General features: G+C 42.7%; 1 protein-coding gene across 3 annotated transcripts in view; it reads left to right on the forward strand.

Annotated features, from left to right (window-relative positions):
- The first annotated feature begins 426 nt into the window (after nucleotides 1–426).
- The window catches only part of Htr7 (5-hydroxytryptamine receptor 7), a 105,268-nt gene continuing 84,439 nt past the window's right edge, over nucleotides 427–21,255 (forward strand). For all 3 annotated transcript variants that reach the window (XM_052186785.1, XM_052186772.1, XM_052186779.1), the window contains exon 1: nucleotides 427–1,455. In XM_052186785.1, coding sequence (XP_052042745.1) covers nucleotides 908–1,455 — 548 coding nt within the window. In that variant the 5' untranslated portion in view covers nucleotides 427–907. The remainder of the gene's footprint in view (nucleotides 1,456–21,255) is intronic.

Below are 21,255 nucleotides of genomic sequence, written 5' to 3' on the forward strand. Positions count from 1 at the left end.
GGAAGCTGGTGGCCAGTGCAACCCTAACTGCCAGAGCCACGGGCGCCCCTACTCTTTTTTTTTCTTTATTCCGTCTCATCAGAGCACCAGAGCTCCTACACCCACCCCATCTGGCTCCCCCCCCCCCCATCTTCGATTTCTCTCATAAGTGGTCAAAATGGGAAACGGAAGTATCTATTTGGTGCTTGGTGTGGTGCTCAAAAGATTCTTTTTCCCTTAAATTTTTATTTATTTATTTTTATTAAAGGCTTAAAAAACATTCTTCAGCGAGGTTCTTCACCGGTTCATGCAGTGACCCCCCCTAGTCTTCTTGAAAGGCAAACCGCTCCCACCCACTTGTCATTTGCTACAGTGCTGAGGCCAGGGGGTCTGCGGCAGGCAGGGCGAGCCGGGGCTGGGCGTTCGCACGGTGCGCAGCGGCGGGGCTGCCCAGCAGGGGAAGCCGGCTCTGGAGCGCGCGGGGTTCTGGCGGCTGCCGGAGGCGGTGGCTGGGACGCGGCGCGGCTGCCGCAGGGGAGCGGCGGCGGCGGGCGCGAGGGGCGGGGCGCACTCCGCAACTTCGGCCGCGGCGGCCCGGCGCTCTCGGCCCCGGCGCGCGTCGCTGCGGGGCTGCGGTGCGGCCAGCCCGGCCCGGCTCGGCTCGCCACCCTGCGCCTCCCGCGTGCCCGTCGGGGGCCGCTGGTGCCTCCCGCTGGGAGTCCTCGCCCACGCGTCACCCGCAGCGGCTGGGGGGGGACCCTGGGACGTGCGGGGTCGCGAGGCCGAGCTGGGCGCCCCCCAGTGGCCGGCGCCGGACCCCATGGCTGGGCCGCGCGGAGCTGTGCCGGCAAGGTGAATCCAGCCCCGGGGCCAGCTGCCGGAGCGCTTGGCGGGGGCGCCGGCTCCATGGGCAGCGGCACCCGGCAGGATGATGGACGTTAACAGCAGCGGCCGCCCCGACCTCTACGGCCATCTCCGCTCACTCATCCTGCCGGAGGTGGGGCGCGGGCTGCAGGAGCTGAGCCCCGACGGTGGCGCCCACCCGGTGGTGAGCTCCTGGATGCCGCACCTGCTGAGCGGCTTCCTGGAGGTGACAGCCAGCCCGGCGCCCACCTGGGACGCGCCCCCGGACAATGTCTCCGGCTGTGGGGAGCAGATCAACTACGGCAGAGTCGAGAAAGTTGTGATCGGCTCCATCCTGACGCTCATCACACTGTTGACGATCGCGGGCAACTGCCTGGTGGTGATTTCGGTGTGCTTCGTCAAGAAGCTCCGCCAGCCCTCCAACTACCTGATTGTGTCCCTGGCGCTGGCTGACCTCTCGGTGGCCGTGGCGGTCATGCCTTTCGTTAGTGTCACCGACCTCATCGGGGGCAAGTGGATCTTCGGCCACTTCTTCTGCAACGTCTTCATCGCCATGGACGTCATGTGCTGCACTGCCTCTATCATGACCCTGTGCGTGATCAGCATCGACAGGTAAGGGACAGGCCGCCCCGTCCCAGGCTCTGCTGGGGATGTGCATGGCGCTGAGCTCGCGCCAGCCTTTCCTGGGAGGATCGATCAAGCTAGACTTCACGAAGGGAAGAAGGGCTGAGCTTAAAATACAACCCCGCACCCATCACCCCTACAACCAACCAAGCAACTTCAAGCACAGGCTAAAGGCAAACCTTTAAAAGAAACCTTGAAATGTTTCTGGTTTAGTGTAACGATGATTCTGAGACAGGAGTTTTAGAAGTACTAGCAATTCCACCAGGGGGTCCCGTTGCTTGTTTCTTTTTTTTTGGGGGGGGGGGAGTGTGTGTGAGAAATTGGTTTGAAGCTCTCTAGTTTGACAAACCATTGCTGTGGTCCATAAAAATCGTTTCTCTCTTTAAGAAATCAGTCAGAAGGGAAAAGGCACGGTACTTCCCAGATTTTAGGAGCTACTCTGAAGATGAAGAAAGGCCCTTGAATGGTCCTAGTATTGGGCTCTTAAACGCTGCACTCTTATGAAATGCTAATTTTGAAGCTTATTCTCTTGGAAGTCTGCCTTAGTGTTTGGCCATGCTGTCGGTCTCCTGCAAGCTTGCTGACTAGAGCTTTTACTCCTGTCTTAAAGGTTGGTTCTAGTCTTTCGTCATATTCCCTGGGAATCTAGGAATATAATATCAAGAACTCCCCCAGTGGAGTAATTGAAACAGAGGTTGACCATCTGTCAGGGATGCTGGGGAAAGAGAAGAAGAAATGCCACTTTGGGTGTCATCATGAGTAGGAGACTCCCTGGAGTTTCTTCAGACTCTAAGAAGACAGAATTCTGAAGGAACTGGTTGGTCTTTGGCTTTAAACATATGCAAACGACAACTTGAAGTATGGTTTCAATCCTGCTTGGCTACAGGACAATTCTGTTTCCTTTGGGATTGAAATATTAAGCCTTAATATACATACTTGGAATTCTGCTGGTGATTTCAACCCAGTACAGGACTATATACCCTGTTGTGTTTAATGATAGACAGAAGTAGTGGCTGATTTTCTTAGCGGACCCGCAGAACCTTTAAATGTGTAGCTCTTCCAGCATGGGGAGAATAATTGATACCTCTGCATTTACAATGACAGTGCCTCAGAAGACAGATTGGCGTGTAACTGAGATTTCCTCCCATTTTTCTTCCTTGAAAACATCGCAATGTGTGGTTTCTTATGTTTGAAATGGTCTTCTATTTTGCTTTGTGGCTAAAGTTTATAATTACTAAATAAAGGGTATGATAGTAAAGGGAATGTTTGCCAAGAAAAAGAAACACTTTGTAGTTGTGTTTAGGTAGTGATTTATTTTTTTTTAAAGTGATAGTGCCATTTTATGTGTCATGACAGGAGCTTCTGACAGCAAACAAGGAATTTATTTTAAGATTGGAGCGTGAACTGCTGCTGTGAGAATATTGGCACCAGGCTTGGCAGCTGAGGCTCTGAATTACTGTAGTTAAAAACGACGACGAGGACGAGGAGAACATATGCATTTACAGTCTGGCTATGACAACAGGAATTTGGAGAGTGCACTCAATACACATAATAAGTATATCCATGAATGGTGTGCACAGACACCGACTGCTCAGCTACCGAAATGGCGCTCCCAGGAACGGAGTCCTTGTGTGGCGTCCGGAAAACGGACCCAAGTGTAATAAAATGGGTATCAACTTAGCCTTCAAGTGACGTCTTTATAACCCTTTCTTCATCTTATAATTGGAAAATGATAAACAGCACCCTGTGCTAACTTGTCAGCCCGAGCTTCTGTTGCCGAGGGCATGTTCAGGTTTGGCTGAGCCCACTCTGTGATTCCTTTACGTGGGCTAAAGGCATCCATGTGCACATGCAATTTAGTACCAGTAGGAATGTCCCGAGTACAGACTAAAGGTTAATTCCTCTTGGCAAGATTCTCAGCTTTTTATTAATTGTATGCCTGTGGTTGTTACAAATTATGGCAATATAGGTATATCTTGTATATTTTGTTCCCCCAACAATTGACCCCGTTGATGATTTTTTCCTTAAATAAAATTTTAGGTCTGTAGATTATTCCTTTAGATAAAATGAAAACTTGATAAAATTGACAGAAATATTGATTTTTCTCCCAAGAACCTTCAAAGGTAGATGTTGGAAGAAGATGCACTTATAACTAAAGTGAATTATTTCAGGAAAAGGTAATTTCTTCAGCTCTGATGTAGAACGTGCCAGATGACACAAAATGTACCATCAAATAATTTGTACAATCGAAATAATTTATTCTTCTTTTATTCCCCGAGTAGCTAAAATAGGTGACATTGTGCTTTGTACTGGAGAACCAAGGGGGAGTGAGATTATTCTTTGTCGCTCACACTGCATCATTGTATGAATTTGGATGTCTGTCGGACATTTGACCTGACTAAACTGAAACCTGAAAATTTTCTTCATCATGTCCTACCGTGTTGGGCTCTTTTCCAACTCTGTCTAAGAGAAACCATATTGTTTTCTGAAGGCCTCAAAATTCCCATTCTGCACCCCTTTCAGAGAATGACTCCTGTTGATTAAAAAAAAAAAAGTAGCAACCATTATATTACAAAACTCTCTTTCCATCCCATCCCTTTCAAAGACTTGGAGTTTTATTCATGCTTTTACTTTGGTCTGTCTTTGGCTTTTCTTCTTTATTAGGTCAACTTCAGTCTTCTGTCTTTAAGAATGATTTATTTTTGGACTCATTTGTTTTTCTAGTTTTTATACCACTAAATGGTTAAGCTCAAAGAACTGTGTCCACAACTGTATTTTCTTCTTTTCCATTCAGCTTATGAGTTCTGTATCACCAGGGCCACTGTAATATTCAAACTCATATTTCTAGTTTCCTTTTGCCCACACCCATTCATTTTTAATAAAGAACCTAGAATGGTTTATTATTATTATTATTATTGTAAACATAGATTTGTTAAAGAAAAGGAACACAGGAAAGAAAAAGTTTTGCCATCCTATAAAGCTCTTTTGTACTTATCCTAGACAGTTTCTGTTATGAAGTCTGATAGGCAAGGGTGGCCTCAAACTTGCTGTGTAGCCTGAGTGGCCTTGGATCCACCTGCTTCTGTCTCCCAAGTGCTTGGATTATAGATGTGTGCTACCACACCTAGATTCAAATGACCCAATATGTAGAGGTCCACCCCCCCCACCCCCCAAGACAGTGTTTCTCTGTATAGCCCTGGCTGTCCTGGAACTCACTCTGTAGACCAGGCTGGCCTCAAACTCAGAAATCTGGAACTCACTCTGTAGTTCAGGCTGGCCTCAAACTCAGAAATCTGCCTGCCTCTGCCTCCCAAGTACTGGGATTAAAGGCGTGTGCTACCACTGGCCTGGCTAATATGTAGAGTTTTAAAACATGCAAAATAAACTTGATTTGTTGTTTTTAGAGCTTATATAAGATATAGAAGTACTGAAAAATGTAGCTGGGATATAGTGACACACGGCTTTAATTCCAGAACTCAGGGGCAGAAACAGCAGATCCCTAAGAGTTTGGGGCCAACCTGGTCTACAGTGTGAGTTCCAAGACAGCTAAGGCTATGCAATGAAACCCTGTCTTGGAAAAAAAAACCCAGAAAAAAAGATAAAGATGTATAAAATAGTACAGAGGCTTGATGGACATCCAGTTCAGGAGAGAGGGTTATCTTGGTGGGTCCTATCAGGAATCAGCACGCATCAATTTTATTAAGATTTTTTTTTTTTTTTAGTGTTTCAGAGGTTAGAAACAATCTCATTTGTACAGCTCTTCATACATTTGAAATGTATTTTAAAACTTCTACATTTCAAACAGAGCACATAGGCCGGTGCACATTCTAAGTGCAGAGCTTGGTAACTAACAGTATGTCTTTATGTTCAACAGTATAAAAAAATGCAACAGTATCACCTCACACAAGTCCCGCCTCTTCCCTCTCTCTTCACAATGCTCACTGTAACCTCTGTTAGGTGCTCAAGAGAGAATGGTTAAAAAGCAAATTGTCTTCTTGTTTTCATAAGGAAGCTAATAACCTGAATTTTAGCTTCACAATTTTGCTGGACTAGAACATTTAGAAAGGTAGAACTGAAATTGTATGGTCTGTGCTCTTTTCTGTTTGTTTTTGTTTGTGACACGGTGTGATTCCTACATGGCAAACACCCCACTCACTCACGCAGGAATGATAGGCGTGTGCTGCCATGCCCAGCTTTAGCACACATACCTTGGAATCCTTCTTATGCTCATCATAATGCCCAGAAGATTCATCTACGGTTTTTAATTTTATTTTTGAGTTGTATCTCATTGTACCATGATACAATCACTTGACACTTGAACATTCTACTTGAACTTTCTACTCCTGGCTCCTAAGGTCTAATTTTCATTTTAATGCAAAATAATTTAATCCGTCTCTAAAAGTTTTTATAGACTTAATACTTCCAACACTGTTTAGAAGTCCAAAGTCTATTCTGAAACTCAAAGGCATGTCTTAGCTATGATTGCCTATAAACAAAACCAACAACCACAAATAATGTGAATGCTTTCAGTATACAATAGCAGAGAATAAACATTTATATGCCAAGAGGTCGGAATGGGAGGAGAGTAGGGACCAGAACCAGATCAAGGATCACACCAAAGCAAGACTAAAACCCTGTTCTTGTTTCAGGGCAAACACCACACCCATATCTACCATTTGGGACTCACGATGGAATCACCTGGGCTCCAACAGCCTCATGTGGTTCTGTTCCTTCAGGTGTGGTGCAAATAGCACAAATAGACTCTTTCTTTAGCCTGGGGAGAGGAGGTCAGCTCCACTCTGATTCTAGCTTGACTTGGTAGATGTCTCATGTTTCTGGCATCCATGGAATGCTGGAGTCTCTATTTCAACTTAAGCTTCACTTTCCCGGCTTAGTGAAATTGTCTCCTAGGCTTTCCTGGGGCAGGGGCATCCAACTTTGCTATACATTGACTCCTGGCCTCCTTTGCTCTCAGGAACCTTAGTGGAGGCCCTCGAGACCCTGCTCCTTCTTGTATTTTTCATGCCTGAAAAAAAAATCAGTACTGTGTATAAGACAGTGCCTCTTGAGGTACAGCCTGGGCCCCTTGGACCATGACTGCTGCAGTCCCCACATGCCTTCCAGGCGTACGTTGGGAAAACACTTCCATAGATGGCCATTTTGGGACAGAAAATCCCTTGTCTGTTCAGTCTCTGACCTTTTAGATGCATTTGAATTATTACAATACATTATTCAATGGGTGGGGCTTACCCTCAGAGCACCTTCTATCATCCTAGTGCCGAGGGAGAGCTTTCCCTTTACAGCGCTAATGACTACAACAGTTACAACTTATTTCTCAGCGTCCTCAACCCCCGTTTTACAACTTTCACCTGTCCCTTGCTCCTTTCCTCACAAAATTGCACATACTTTTTTTCTTCATATCTTTGTCTTATTTGCTCTCTCTCTCTCTCTCTCTCTCTCTCACTGTAGACCTGGATAAGAACAGTAACTGATGACCATGTCTTGGCCTGTTGGTTAGCCTGTCTTGAAATTTCCTCTGCCAAACAAATTAGTTGATTATTTAAAAATTCGCCCTCATTCACAGTCTCAGGGCACAGGCAGAATGCCATCAGATTCTTTCGCAAGAATATAATACGAGCGACCTCTAACACAAACGAGGCGTCCACTGAGCACAGTTCTCTTGTCATCCCGGCCGTCCAGGTTCTTAGTGTGCTGGCTCACTGAGCTCTATTTACAGCCTGCTGGGGCTTCTGTAGCTCTAAGCTCCAGACTCTTCAACTCTCTCCCTGCAGATTAGTTCTAAAGGCCTAGGAACTAGGTCAGATTTATCATGGCAAACAGTTGCACTCCTGCCACCAGCTTCCTTTATTAGGTATGTTTCTTGTTGCTGTAGCCAAAAACCTGGAGATAAGCGATTTACAGGGGGAATGGCTTCATTTTGAGACAGAGTCTCTTGTGAAATCCAGAGCTCACCAACCGGCTAGGCTGGTCAGCAGGCCGCAGGGATGCCCTTGTCTCTTCTTCCTCAGCACTAGGATTACAGACACATGCCACCACACCCGACTTTTCTTTACTTAGGTGCTAGGGATCTGACCTTAGCTCCTTGGATTTATTTCGCTAGCACTTTCCTAACTAAGCCACGTCCCCCTCCCACTCCCTGAGAGTTGGTTTAGTTGGAGGGGATATAATTCACTGTGGTGTGAAAATCATGTGTGCAGTATCATGACACATCTGATGACCTTATGTTCAGTCAGGGAATAGAGAGGAACACTGGTACTCAGCTTATCTTCTTATCTTCTTTGTTTTTTTTTTGTGGTTTTGTTTTTGTTCTTTTCAAAGTAAAACCCAGCATATTAATCCATGATATGATGCTGACCGTGTACAGGGAAATCGTTCCTTTTTAGTTAAAGTTTTTTGGAAATGACTTCTTGACACAATCAGAAAACGTTTCCATGGTGATTTTAAATCCAATCCCATCGGTAGTGAAGGCGAACCCTCACAAGCTGTCCCTGTAAGCTGTGCTTTGCTGATGAAGTGTTGCTGCTGGCAGATGCCCCTTTCTAGGATGTAGCTTTCCTAGGAGTTCAGCTCAGAGATTTGGATGTTCTCAGCGACTTCTCCCTCTGACTTGCTTATATTTTAGTTTCTTGAGAGCTGTGAGACTGTCAAAACTCCCACCGAAAACTTTTAGTATGGGAGCTTTGGGCTTCTTAGCCTCCTGCTCTTCTCAGTTCCTGAATTCAGCAAATGTCTTGAGTGGAACGCCAGATGAGTGCTTGCCTCGGCTGCTGGTCCTCCCTTCTCACTGGGATCTTGGCCTCTCAAGTCTCTAATTTTTGTCTCTCTGGTCCCAGACGATTGCCAAAAGCTCTTCTGTTGTTTTTTGACTCTTAAAAGCATCTCCGCATGTAAGCTCTTTCTTGGATCCTCAGCCTTTTAGGCCTGACCCAGTTTTGGCTAATGACCCAAGGGGATTTAAGCCTATCTTTCTGTCTTCTGTAGTGTGTTTAGTCCCAAAGTCCTAGTGTTCCAAGAGCTCTGTGATACTTACAAGAAGGTATGTGTGTGCATGCTTTGTATTGTATCAAGCTTTTTATAGTTCTTTTAAGTGGAAACATTGGTCTGAAACATCTGAAAACCTCATTACAGCTAGAAGTGAGCATGTGCCTGAAATAGTTTAAACACACAAATATAGAAACAATATCATGTAAAATTTCTTGCTTAAAACCCATTGTTGGCTTTCACGATGCTCTGAATGAAATGAAAACCCTTCTATTACCTGTACAAGGACCTTGATTTGTCCCTGTCTCACTTCTCCACATCTTCTAGGCTATTATGTCTTACTCTCTACATCTGGTCATATCGATCTTTTGTTTGCTTGTTTGTTTGTTTGTGTCATTTTTTCCATGATACCAAATGCTTTCCTCAATCAGCCCTACTCCAAGAAAAGCCATTAAATAATATCCAGTCATATTCTGTACAACAACATTTTTATAATTTTTTTTAACCTTTAAATTTTTATGTGAATGAGTGTTCTACCTACATGTGTGTCTGTCATGTGTTTGTTAGATCATGTGGGACTGGAGTTATTTATAGACATTTGTGATCTGCCACGTGGATGCTTGGAATTGAACCCAGGTCTTCTGAAAAGCAACCCATGCCCTTAATCCTTGAGCCATCTCTCCAGCCTCTTATAACAACATTTCAATCAATGGTGAACTATATATGCAATTTTAGTCCCATAAGATTTTATCACCTAGGGACTTTATGCTATTTTAATTTGGGCATATGCTGTGTTTCCATAATAGTAAAATAGACTGACAATGTGCTGCTCAGACTGTATTTCCGGTCTCTTCTGCTCAGCAGCGCTTGCCTGTACTTGTGAAATCAATTTCATACTAACGTCCCATTCCCGAATGGGTGATTTCTGCTCTACACACTTTTAAGATAGAATCTTGTAACACAGTTTAGTCCGCTTTCGAACTGGTGATCTGCAGGCCTCCACATCTCAAGAGCTGAGACTGCAGGCATATACCACCATGTTGCATAACAGTTAACTTTGATCTTAAGTTAGAAGGCTTAAAAATAGGAAATGTTCAACTCTCAAGATAAACAATCATTAAAATGTCTGGAAAACATGCTAAATGCTGGCAAAGGGGAAGAGTAAGAGAACTTTCATAGGTTAGTAGAGTGTGACGAACCACTGGACGTGTTTCACTCTTGCCACGAGTTGCTGAGGGCACGCGTACACCATGCCTTTGCTGCTTCACTGCAAGTGTGTTCAAGAGAGACTCTTGTCTACTAAAAGCATTCTACAAAAATGCTCATAGTACTCACCAACTTAAAACTCCTGAGCTTGAGATGATTAATACACATATATGTCAATGGTAGAATGAGTAAATAATTTATGATCTATATGTATGTGATATATGCATATATATAAATTGTGATATATATATATATATATGTTATATAAATTGTGGTATATATACACATGTGTGATATGGTATATATATGTGAATAGATAGACCATAAATAAGAACTACTTAGAGAGCTTACTAAGTAATACATAGTGCTGATTAAATCAAATTTTAGATGTTATATCATTTTAACAATGGATATTGGAGGGTCACATACATAATGCTGACCAGAAGGAACAAAGTACAAAAGATAAATATATGTGATTCCATGCACAATGAAAGTAAGAAACCATGGACAACATGGTGTAGAGGCGTGAATTATCGGTAACTTAGATAAGGAGAGGATGTATCTAAGGAGGAGGAGAAGAACCATTTCTAGGTGGGAAAGAGATTGTGACCCAAGCAACTTGCTTCTGGGCTATTGCATCGCTCTCTTTCTTGACAGGAGTTGTAATTAGAATTTAAAATGATTGTTAAAGCATTCACATATACTTTAGGCATTTCCTAGCACAAACACATCATTTATTTTGTATCAAAAGAAACAAAAGTGTTTATTGATGACAACTTGTGAAGTGCGTGTTTTGGCTCTTTCAGATATATGATTAGTCTGAGCAGGTGCAGTTATCGTTTCAGTACCATCAGCTGTCCCTTGCATCTAGCTCCATACTGGGGGGGGGGGCAGGGGTCATCTTTGGGTTGTTCACAGTTACAGGAAGTCATCTGGTGCTTTTCCAAGAGCCACGGTGTTTAGGTCTGGCTGGTGTCTGGCTGAGGTCTTGCCTCCTTGCCAGGTGCTATGACTCATGGCCTTCTATGATCTGAGTTCTGCTGTTGGAGTTGGTTCTGCTGTGAGTGGCAGTGCAGGCCTCTCAGGATCGCCGTTCTCTTCGAAGGAAGTCATTCTTGCTCAACTCTTATAGTAATTTGCAGTTTGTACAGATATTTTAAGAATTGTCAGAATCTTCTAGCTTTGCTAAGGAAAAATGAGAGAGAAGAAACAGACTCCCTTGTTCTTTTGGGAGGTAACACTTCCCACAAGCAATTCTTTCTTTTGTTAACCAACAGGATTGCTTTTTTGTTCATAGACCACTTCCGCATACCAAATCTCCTCTCATCCTCTCTGCCTCATTATGAAGTGATTGTTCTTCTCCCTATGTGCTGTTAGAGGAACCAAAGGCTCAGAGAACACAGGTGACTTGTCTAAGGATATACAAGTTTTGGTGATGGTACTATGTTCAAACCAATTCAAGCCATGCATATTTACATGTTTGTGTTATATATAATATAACATTTTATTATGTATTGTTATATATCATATAGCACATGAATGACATATAACATGTGCTATATATGCTATAAAATATATAAATATATGTTTCTGGAAGATAACAGGAAAATACATTTTTAAAATATAATAGAAGTTGGGATATGGGTTAATCTTGGAGCAAATCTTGTCTTAGGTTGCAATCAAAATGCAGAATTAGATTGGAGGTGGAAATACCAGAAAGAATCCTAGGCAAAGGAAAAGCACTCATGATGGAGGCTCTAATGTAGCATATGAGTGAGCCCAGAGAGAAGAGGAGGGAGGCCTTCTAAGTGAAGGCCTTCTAAGTGAAGACACCCAAGTCAGTTAAGAGTTTGCTCCTTATTGCTGATTCATTCTGCAGTTGCTTTTCCTAGCCCACCCTCTCTTGACTCTTTAGTTATTGAAGTACTGCCCTTACCCAGGCTATGGCCTCCTAGGATAAAGACTATTTCCCAGCTTCTCTTGCAGCCAGGTGTGGCCATGTTACTCTATTTTGGTCCAAGAGCTGCTAATAGAGCTATCAATGTTTTGGCTTTCTGATAACACCCCTTAAGACAATTAGCACAAGCTGCCCACCCCCACCCCCCCACCCCCCGCCCTGCCTTTGTCTTCTCTCCCTTCTTCCCCCCCCCCCACCCTGCCTTTGTCCTCTCTCCCTTCTTTTTGCCTAGAATAGGAGCCTGGAGAGGTCTGGTTACTTTGGTGAAGGGCCATGCTTTAGAATGAGGAGTAATATAAACAATGGTCTCTTGACTCTCAGTATAAGGAATGCTTACTTTAACTTCTTACTGATTAGTTGTCACCACTATGCTGTCTATTCCATGATTCATCTCAATCTGAACTACTACATCTAACTACCAATTTCTTCCCCAACTTGATTGTTCTTCTTACAAATGTTTCCACACAGACCTCAATGTAGATGTGTCATTCTCCTTTGTAAGTATTTCGGATATAATATACCAGTTCATAAGTGTTTCCTGTTACTGAAGTTTATAGGCACAGAGCAGTAACCAATGATATCTCATTGAGTCTTGTTAGCATCCCTGTAAAGTGTCTTCACTAAATATATGACATCAAATGTTTCTTCTGATCAAGAGTGAGCATGACAGGTATGACCTCTTTCAAGACTATTCTGTAGGTAAGGATGCTGAGGAAACTCATGTACATTGCATGTAGGAGAAACTGTCTGATCCCAAAGCTCATTGGTTTCTTTATATAATCGTAGCCATTGCCTACTATGTGCCTATTAAGTGTTTCTGGAATCCCCAGACTTAAATACTCTCAGATCACTCTGCACTTTTTCCTTCTAGCTGTTACTTCAATTTGTAATTAAAGCATTGAGAAATCAACTGTAATGAATTCATGATTCATGGGCTCATCTGTACTGTCTACAATGGCAGGAGCTGGGCTAGTCTGGCTAGAAATTGCATTTCTAGTTCTCAGCAGAATATTTGGGTTATAGTAAGTGTTCAGTTGTCTTTGTGGATTGATTGAGGGGAAAAAGGGAAAGAGGGAGGGAGGAAGGAAAAAAGGAATGGTATCTCAGATTCCAGATACATCTGGTTCTAACTTCTTATTCTCCAACATCTATCTACAGAACATGCCTCTTGGTGAATGTGGAGTTTACTTGGGAATCCAAATTAGGATGAAAGAGATTGTGTGGGGGAGAACAGAAGCAAGGTGTAGGCAGTGATAACGCCAGGGGCACGGCCTCCGAAGGCACTGTAAGCTGGTGAGTCATGGACGGCTCTCTGCACCTGTGGAACACAGACACTGACAGGTTGCCAGCACTATGAAAGCCTTAGCAGTTGAAAGCCGGGGATGGCTTCCACCATCATTGCTGCAGATCAGACAAAATTAAATGGAAATTCCAACCCTTTTCCTTTCAGTGAAGCAACACATTTTCAATTACACCCATGAACCTCATAAAGAAAGCCATAGGTATTAGGTATGAAAGCAATGCCTGAGTAGAGCAGCCTGGAATAGAAATACCATTTATTGAATGTGTGTTGAATACCAAGCCCAACAACAGGAGACTTACATGATTTGTTTTATTTAATCCTTTTAATGATTCTGATTTTTTTATGCTGATCTCAAACCCCTCGAAGGTGGGGGAGAGAAGTACATTATTTAGCCATAGAGGGTAAATATTTTTTCCCCCTAGGGATATGTGGAAAGAAAGAAACAATTGCAAGGGGTATGTGTGTGTGTGTGTGTGTGTGTGTGTGTGTGTGTGTGTGTGTGCTCTGACACCTGGTCCCTTGAACCTTCTGTAGGTCTTTTGGTATTGGTATTGTGAACACAATTTGTTAACCCTGTATCGCTTCTCGGCCTTTTGGCTAAGATCAAGTGTTGTTAACCCTGTCAATGTCAGAGCATTTTCTCTTCCTTTTCAGACAAGATGATGATGATATTAATAATAACCATAATTATAGTGTTAGCATAATTCCTTAATGTTATGTCTGAAACTCTTTGGGCTGGCTGGCTGTATTTCAGAGTTCTAAATTTTTTGGAGTTTAGAAATGCAATTCAGTGAATGTAGATCACATAGCTGCTGGGACAATCAATTATGAGTCATCTTGACTATATCAAGGAGCACACATGGAGAGACCCATAGCTCCAGCTGCATGTAGCAGAGGATGGCCTTGCCGGGTATTAATGGGAGAAGAGGCCCTTGGTCCTGTAAAGGCATGATTCCCCAGTGTAGGGGAATGCGAGAGCGGAGAGGCGGGAGTGGGTGGGTGGGGACACACCCTTATAGAAGCAGGAGGAAAGGGATGGGATAGGGGGCTTTTAGGGGGTAAACTGGAAAAGGGGATAACATTTGAAATGTAAATAAATAAAATATCCAATAAAAAAGACAAAAAAGACATACCCATGTAAATGCTAAAACATTCTCTCCCTCCCTCCCAGAAGAAAAACTAAAGTCTAAAACAATAGTTAATAGTAGTAGTAGTAGTAGTAGTAGTAGTAGTAGTAGTAATATTAGCCCACATCATATTTTACTGCCAGAAAGGCTTACTGCTAACTCAGAAGGAAAGAAATTCCTTTTCCCAGTACACTAGTATCCAAATTCCTGGAACTTCTATATGTGCATCATAAAAAGGTCAGGGGAAGTGAGGGAGCAGACAGAATCAACATTTCCAGCCAGCTAACTTCACAGCTGGGGAATTCTGGGATGCCTGGCTGCACCCAATATAATCATAAGCATCTTTAAATGTGGGGGAGAAGCGTGAGGGAGTTAGAGAAGGAGGCAAGACAATGGTGTGGCTCTTGTAGTGGTCTTCCATGGAAGGACAACCCAAACCAAAGCTTCGAAGATGGAGGGGACCACATGCCAAGATGGTGGCTTCTAGAAGTCAGAAAAGAGGAGGAGAAAATAGGTTCTTCTTGAGTCTTGAAAGGACTGCAGCCTTCTAGCGCTGGCTCAGTGTTAGCCAAGGAAGGTGCACATCACACATAGGATCCAAATAACCACTGACTAATAAGCTCACACTGATAAGTTTGTGGTAATAGGGAATTGGATACCATCAGTTTAAGAGAAAGAGCTGATTTCAGACCTTTTTGGGTGTCAGGTTTATAGACACCCAAAACGATGAGAGTCCTGGGGATTGAAATTACTTTTAATCCACAGTAGGCGCTGCTGCACTGTGTGGGTTAATCCTCTCAGGGATTTTGTTAGTTCCTTCTCTTTTTATTCCATTCCATTTATTTATTTATTTACTTGCTCACTTGAATCTGATTTTAGCCTCCTCTTCTCCCCCTAAATATCCCCCCTCAAACATCCCCTCCCCCATCACTTCTCTGAGAAAGAGGAGGCTCCTCCACTACCAACCCATACAGGCACATCATGTCACTGCAGGAGTAGGCACATCATCTTCCACTGAGGTCAGGCAAGTCAGCCTAGTTAGGGGAACAGGATCCACAGGCAGGCAGCAGAGTCAGGGTAAAACTCCACTCCAGTTGTTGGGAGATCCGTGTGAAGACCTAGTAGCACATCTGCTACGTATGTGCAGGTTCAGCCTGTGTATGCTCTTTGGTCGGTGGCTCAGTCTCTGGGAGCCCCCAAGGGTCCAGGTTAGTTGACTCTGTTGGTCTTCTTGTGGAATAGCTCAGGAGGTTAGCGAACATTCCTAAGGTTTCACAATGAATGTAGGGAAACCTGTGATTTGAAGTCATTGGCGTTTTAGGTTAGGGAGTGAGTGTCAGTGCTTACAACTTAATCTAGGCTGTTGTGTATGCTAGTCTGAACTATGTCCCTTTCCTTCCTATAAGATACAAGATAACGTATCTATAAAAATTGGTAACTAAAGCTTCAGTTTTCAGGTTTTGATAAACTGGGTGGCATGTGGAAAATCGTTTACCAGAGGCCTTGTTCGTACTGAGTGATATGTTAACCATTGCTATTGTTAGTATTATTGTGTTAAAGTATGCATTTCTATTTAACAGGGAGTCCATTGCTGGGCACAGAAGAATTGGATCTCTAAGGAAATATTGAACAGTCCTAGTAAGTCGAAACTTGTAGGATAAAGATTCATAAGATAACCTGTTCCTTTGTCATTAGGACTCCTTTTTCTGGTTGGCTTACACGGAGTGTTGGGGGCTCAGGATACTTGGATGCATCTCAAAGTTTCTGCATATAGTTGCACTTAGCATCTGGAAATAGCAGTGAGGCCAGTTTCTTCCAAGATGGGAATTCACCACTTGTTTATATTGGCAAGCTTTTGGGGTAGGGTTAGGATGGGATCACTATGGGATACCAGACCCAGTCCTTCACAGGTTCAAGACACAATGTCAGTGATGAACTTTAATATGGATTGTGTGTGTATGTGAGTGAGTGAGTGAGTGTGTGTGTGTGTGTGTGTGTGTAAGAAAAAAAAGAGAGACTGAGAGACAGTGAGACTGAGAGACAGAGACAGTCACAGTCACACACAGAGACAGAAACACAGAGGGCAGGAAAGGAGAGTAAGAGATTGAGTAAGCTAGAGGATTATTCAATAAGCAAATCTCTTCTTCGCTTACGAGGCATTTAAATATTGATGATGCAAAGCTGAATAGGGACACCGAGCCGCTGTCCAGCATTATCTAGCCAAGAGTATCAGGATCGTTTTATTCACATATTAGAAATGTTGGAGTTTGAAAAACATTCAGTTGAAGACATTGCATTACCACTAATTCCTTTGCAGCATGATCTTTCCTGAAGGGGTTATGAGTCATTTAGTTGCAAATATTTGGAATGTTTTTGTCTCTTCTATCAGTAAGAACCAGGTCTTCTGTGATCTGTTTCCAAACAGGCTTTCTGTGCCTAAAGAATTCATAAGAACTGCTACAAAATGATGCTCCAGAGATCAGACATAAGACAAGAGTTAACTCTTCTGATGTGTATTAAAGTTAAGAATGCCAGTCTTGGGATGGGAAGCTGTGGGCCTTTGGGGCCATCGATAGTTCTTCTAATTGGGTGACTCTAATTGCCTATCCATCCGTTTACACTTTAATTTTCAGATGGCCTCTGTTCTGACTCATATCCCAGAATGTTTTATAGAGCTGAACACTGATACTTTTTACTCTTTCATAGGCAGTTGGATGGATGGCTTTTTTCCTTTTGAATGTTTCTCTCATCTGGAACATCAGGCAAAAACATGCACTCAAGGAAGCCATCAATATTTTGGTAGAAACATGAGTAGACTTACAGGGCGTGCCCTAATCCAGCTGTGGTCAATTTGGTTCATCTGCCTCCATATTGCAGACTTTTATTTTGAGAAATGCAATTGTATATGTTTGGATTTAAAATGCCTCTGCTGTTCTCTGTAAAAGTCCTGAAAATTCTCTCTTGCTCATGAATGGATTAATTATTGTTTTACTACGAAAGTTTTCTAGGCACTACAGGTTTCTATGATGATATTAGTTTCACTCTAAATTTCATTGGTGAAAGACCTTAGAAATATCTATGAAAACATTAAAACAACCCTTCATTATTAAAGAACTTATAGGAGATTCATCTATTTACTTCTTTAATCTTTATTGTTTACTCTGCCATATCCTAAGCAAGACAAATACACTATACTCTGGCATCTTATGTTTTAAGAAAACAAAATGTGCAAGAAACAGTCTACAGACAGAGAGGCAAATATGTTAGGACAAAGTGGGACACAGAAAATGAAAAGAGAGAGGCATGTTAGAGTGGGTGATGGTGGAAGGCCTTTCTGAGGATGTAAACTGGAAAGGGAAGGGTGGTGAAGATGGCTCAGCTGGTAAGGACTCCTTTTCCCAAGTCTGATGACATGACTTCAGTCTCTTGGACCAACATAGTGGAAGGAGAAAACTGTCTTCCACAAGTTGTCCTTTAACTTCCGCATGTGGCACCCTCCAAAACACACACACACACACACACACACACACACCCCAAAACAAAACTATATCTAGATGTAAAGGACAGGATCTATACATGTGGGAAGAACTTTCCAGTCAAAGAGAGAAACTGTTACGAAGAGCCAGGGCCATTGTGATTAGAAAGGAGGGACCAAAGTAAACATGGAAGGAGATGAAAGTATCATAGTCCTCATATAGTATATTAGGGACTGAGGGCAGATAAAGAGTTTGTATTTTATTTTAAATTTACTTTAAATGTGGCAGAGCCATTGGAGCCTACATTAACAGCCCAATTCCCTTCCTGATTGTTCATTGTAGTTCCTTTATCAGTAATAACAGAGAAGAACAAGACAGAACTGGGAGGTTCATTGAAAGGCTGTTGCAATGGTTCAGGCAAGGGACAGAAGTAGTCTGAAGTGGATTCAGGTAGTACAAGTAGAGATAAGTCGAGGGATGCCAGGTGTACTTTGAGATGCTCTGGTGCGTCTTGCTGCTAGACTGGGCACGAGAACTCTTCACTCTTGTGCTTTTTGACTCAAGGAATTCAAGAGACAGTGACGCTGATAACTGTTATATGAGAGTAGTAACTTCCGTGGTCAATGGAAAGAATTGTATTTTGAATGATCGATCAATTTGTTATCAGCAAACATTTAGACATAGGATCCTAGAATTCTAGAAAGAAGTCAAGGCTAGAGAGACAAAACTAGAGATTTGAATGTTGTGCTGGTTAGTTTTGAATGACGCCACTAGATTCACCTGTGTGCAAGCCTGTGGTTTATTTTCTTGATTGATGAGAGATGGGTGGGGGCTTGTGATGCTACATATGCTACCATCCTGGTTGGACTGGATGCTATAAGAAGGTAGGTTGAACAAGCCATGGGAAGCAATCCAGCAAGCAGCATCCCTGCATGGCCTCTGCTTAGTTCCTTTCTCCAGTTCCTGCCTTGAATTCCTGTCCCGACTTCTCTGATAGCCTACAAGATATATGAGGAAATAAACCCTTAAGTTCCTCGAGTTGCCTTTGGAGTGGTTTGAAGCCAAGAAAAGAGAAGAGAAGGAGACAACGAAGTTTAGGAAGTGATGGTCCATGGGATATGAGAAATGCCTGGGTTGTGCTGTGAAATTAAAGGAAGGATGTTCTGGCAACATTTGCTGATGTGGAAGTCACTGGTGATCTCAACAAGGGTAGTTTCAGAGAAGTGGTGTGAGGGAGATTCAGGAGATGGAGATGACTGCAAATAGATGAAAGAAGTAGAAAGAACAATTAGCTATCGCACTTCCAAAACGTTTAATCATCAGGTACTCCTCAGGACACCCAGATTCCAACCCTACATCTGCTGCAAATTGTTCATGCATGTCTTGCATTTCATTAGGATAGGTAAGAATTCCAACTTCATTATTCACTTCTACACCCCAAATTGCAAAAGTTCTTGGCACATAGTAGGTACTTGTTCATTTTAGTTGAATGAATGGATGGATGACCTTAGGAAAAATCCTCCTAGAATAGAAACACCTTAGGCTTGAGACCATGTCTCATCTCTTAAGTCTCACATATATCATCTGAGATGCAAATATATTCCTGAATGAATAAATGAGTCTGATGGATCTAATTGTAGAGTTGGGAAGATAGGAAAACTCAGAGCTGGGAGATGTTCAGACCAAGGTTCCTGGAGCATAGGGTATGACCCAAGTCAGGACAAAGAGCTCTGTTGAGACAGAAAGTGGAGGGTAGGTTGCAGGCTCTTCTAAACTTGACTGATTCCCCAACTGTAACTCTACATATCATCCCTTAAATCTAAACCCCACTCTTCATAATTAGAGATACAGAGATTATATCAACAGGGAGGTTAGCCAAGCATCTGACCCTTAAAAAGCATCCATTGATGGTTAACGTTGCACTAAGGGCTCAGGTTCTCCAGTCAGGCAGGACATCTGGGATGACAGAGCTATTGAATGGGAGGACTCAGTGATCCCTTGTTGAATCTCCTTTTATCATAAAAGGGATATGTAAATCAGATTTATCTTTATGAAAAGTCTACAGGTGTAGTGGTTATTGGGCTGCTGTACCTGGGTTGGGTGCTCCTGCTAAGCTCTCCTGTAGTTAGTATAGCAACATTTATTTTCGATCATCATCAAATAAGACTGTTGCTTTAATTTAAAAGATGTGCGCTCACCCATCTTTGTCAAGTGGTAAGACCCTTGGTGGCATATTTTTCATAAATTATGAAAAATTATCTTCTAACTCCTATTGGCATTTGGAAGATATTTGGTAGACATTTGCTGGATGTGTGAATGATTAAGTAAGTAAACTAATCAAATAAGCAGATCATGACTATTTAATAGAATCTTGAGTATGGAACAGATAGCCAGGTGTAAATGAAGAGACGTAGAAGCCACACCATCCATGCTGACCCAGTTTGGACTTGTTGGGCCTGTTTCCTTCCCTTCACCACAGCTGTCAGCAGCATTTGTCTGTGACTTTGAAAGCACAGTTATGCTTCGTATGACTTATGAAAACACTGCTGGTTTTATTCCCAGGATGTTCTGTCAGTAAGGTCTTCCTGTAAGGGCAGTCAGTGTAATGGGGTTTTACCTGCATAGCTCATTACAAGAACATCCCCAGAAGCCTTATTGGGTTAGCTTGTGAGCCTCAGAGACACAGCTTGACAGTGGAAAAAAATATACTGGGAGATTCTCTAGCATAGATCTTTCCAATATACCTGCACAACATGGGAAATCAAACAGTGAACTCATTTTCTCTTCAGAACCTTCCCAGACACATTGCTCACTTGGCTGAACTGCAGACAATTTTTATATGTGTGCACTAGCTCCTGTTTTGATTCTTTGCGCATGGAACATCTCTGACAACAGCTCCTACTCTGACAAATTTCTTGGAGACTGGTATATTGTCTGCAGATGTCTCATGTGTACACAGGCTTGTAACATGCTGTGAAAATGGTTCTAAGGTCTTTCCATCCTGGCATGTACAGACCTTTAAAAGTATGACTTTGTTGCCTTCACATGTGAGCTCTGGACTTGGCCTTATAACCTGCTTTGGCTTATAGAACTTTGATAAACATGATGTGACTTGAGAACAATGCCCATTTCTCCAATTGCTGCTTTGGGGACCCTGTGATACTAGTTACCTTGGTAAAAAGCCCGAGTTGCATAAGAGACACATAGCTGCTTTCCTTGTCTTCCTGTTGCCTATTACTTGAATGAGGTTATCATAAATTATTCAGACACCAGAAGATCTATCACCTGACCACAGACTTGTAAGAATAACCAGCTCAGATGAATCACACCTGCCTGGGCCAAAACGGGGAGCCAAATAAATAGGGTATCGAAGCCATAAACTTTAGAATGGTTAGTTAATCTGCAGGAGCTAATTATTGATTTTACTCTCCTGTCTCCTGAATTCATTTTCCCATATTGATTTGTACATACTATGGCACAATACCAATTCTACTCTCCAGGTGGGTAACTTTATGAGTCTGTCTCTCTAGAAGACCTTGCATACTCCAGTGACAGGGGCAGTGCCTGCAGGAGAGAAACACTTAGTCTCTGTAAGTCCAAGTCCAGTGCCAGGCATAGAAATCAACTCTGAAAATGTAACTAAGTATATGCAGATAAAAACTAGATAAATATATGTACATCAGTTAAGTGTCTTTTAATCTTGGCTCTGTTGACACC

This window comes from Apodemus sylvaticus, chromosome 1 (genome assembly GCF_947179515.1).
Source record: "Apodemus sylvaticus chromosome 1, mApoSyl1.1, whole genome shotgun sequence".
NCBI lineage: Eukaryota > Metazoa > Chordata > Mammalia > Rodentia > Muridae > Apodemus > Apodemus sylvaticus.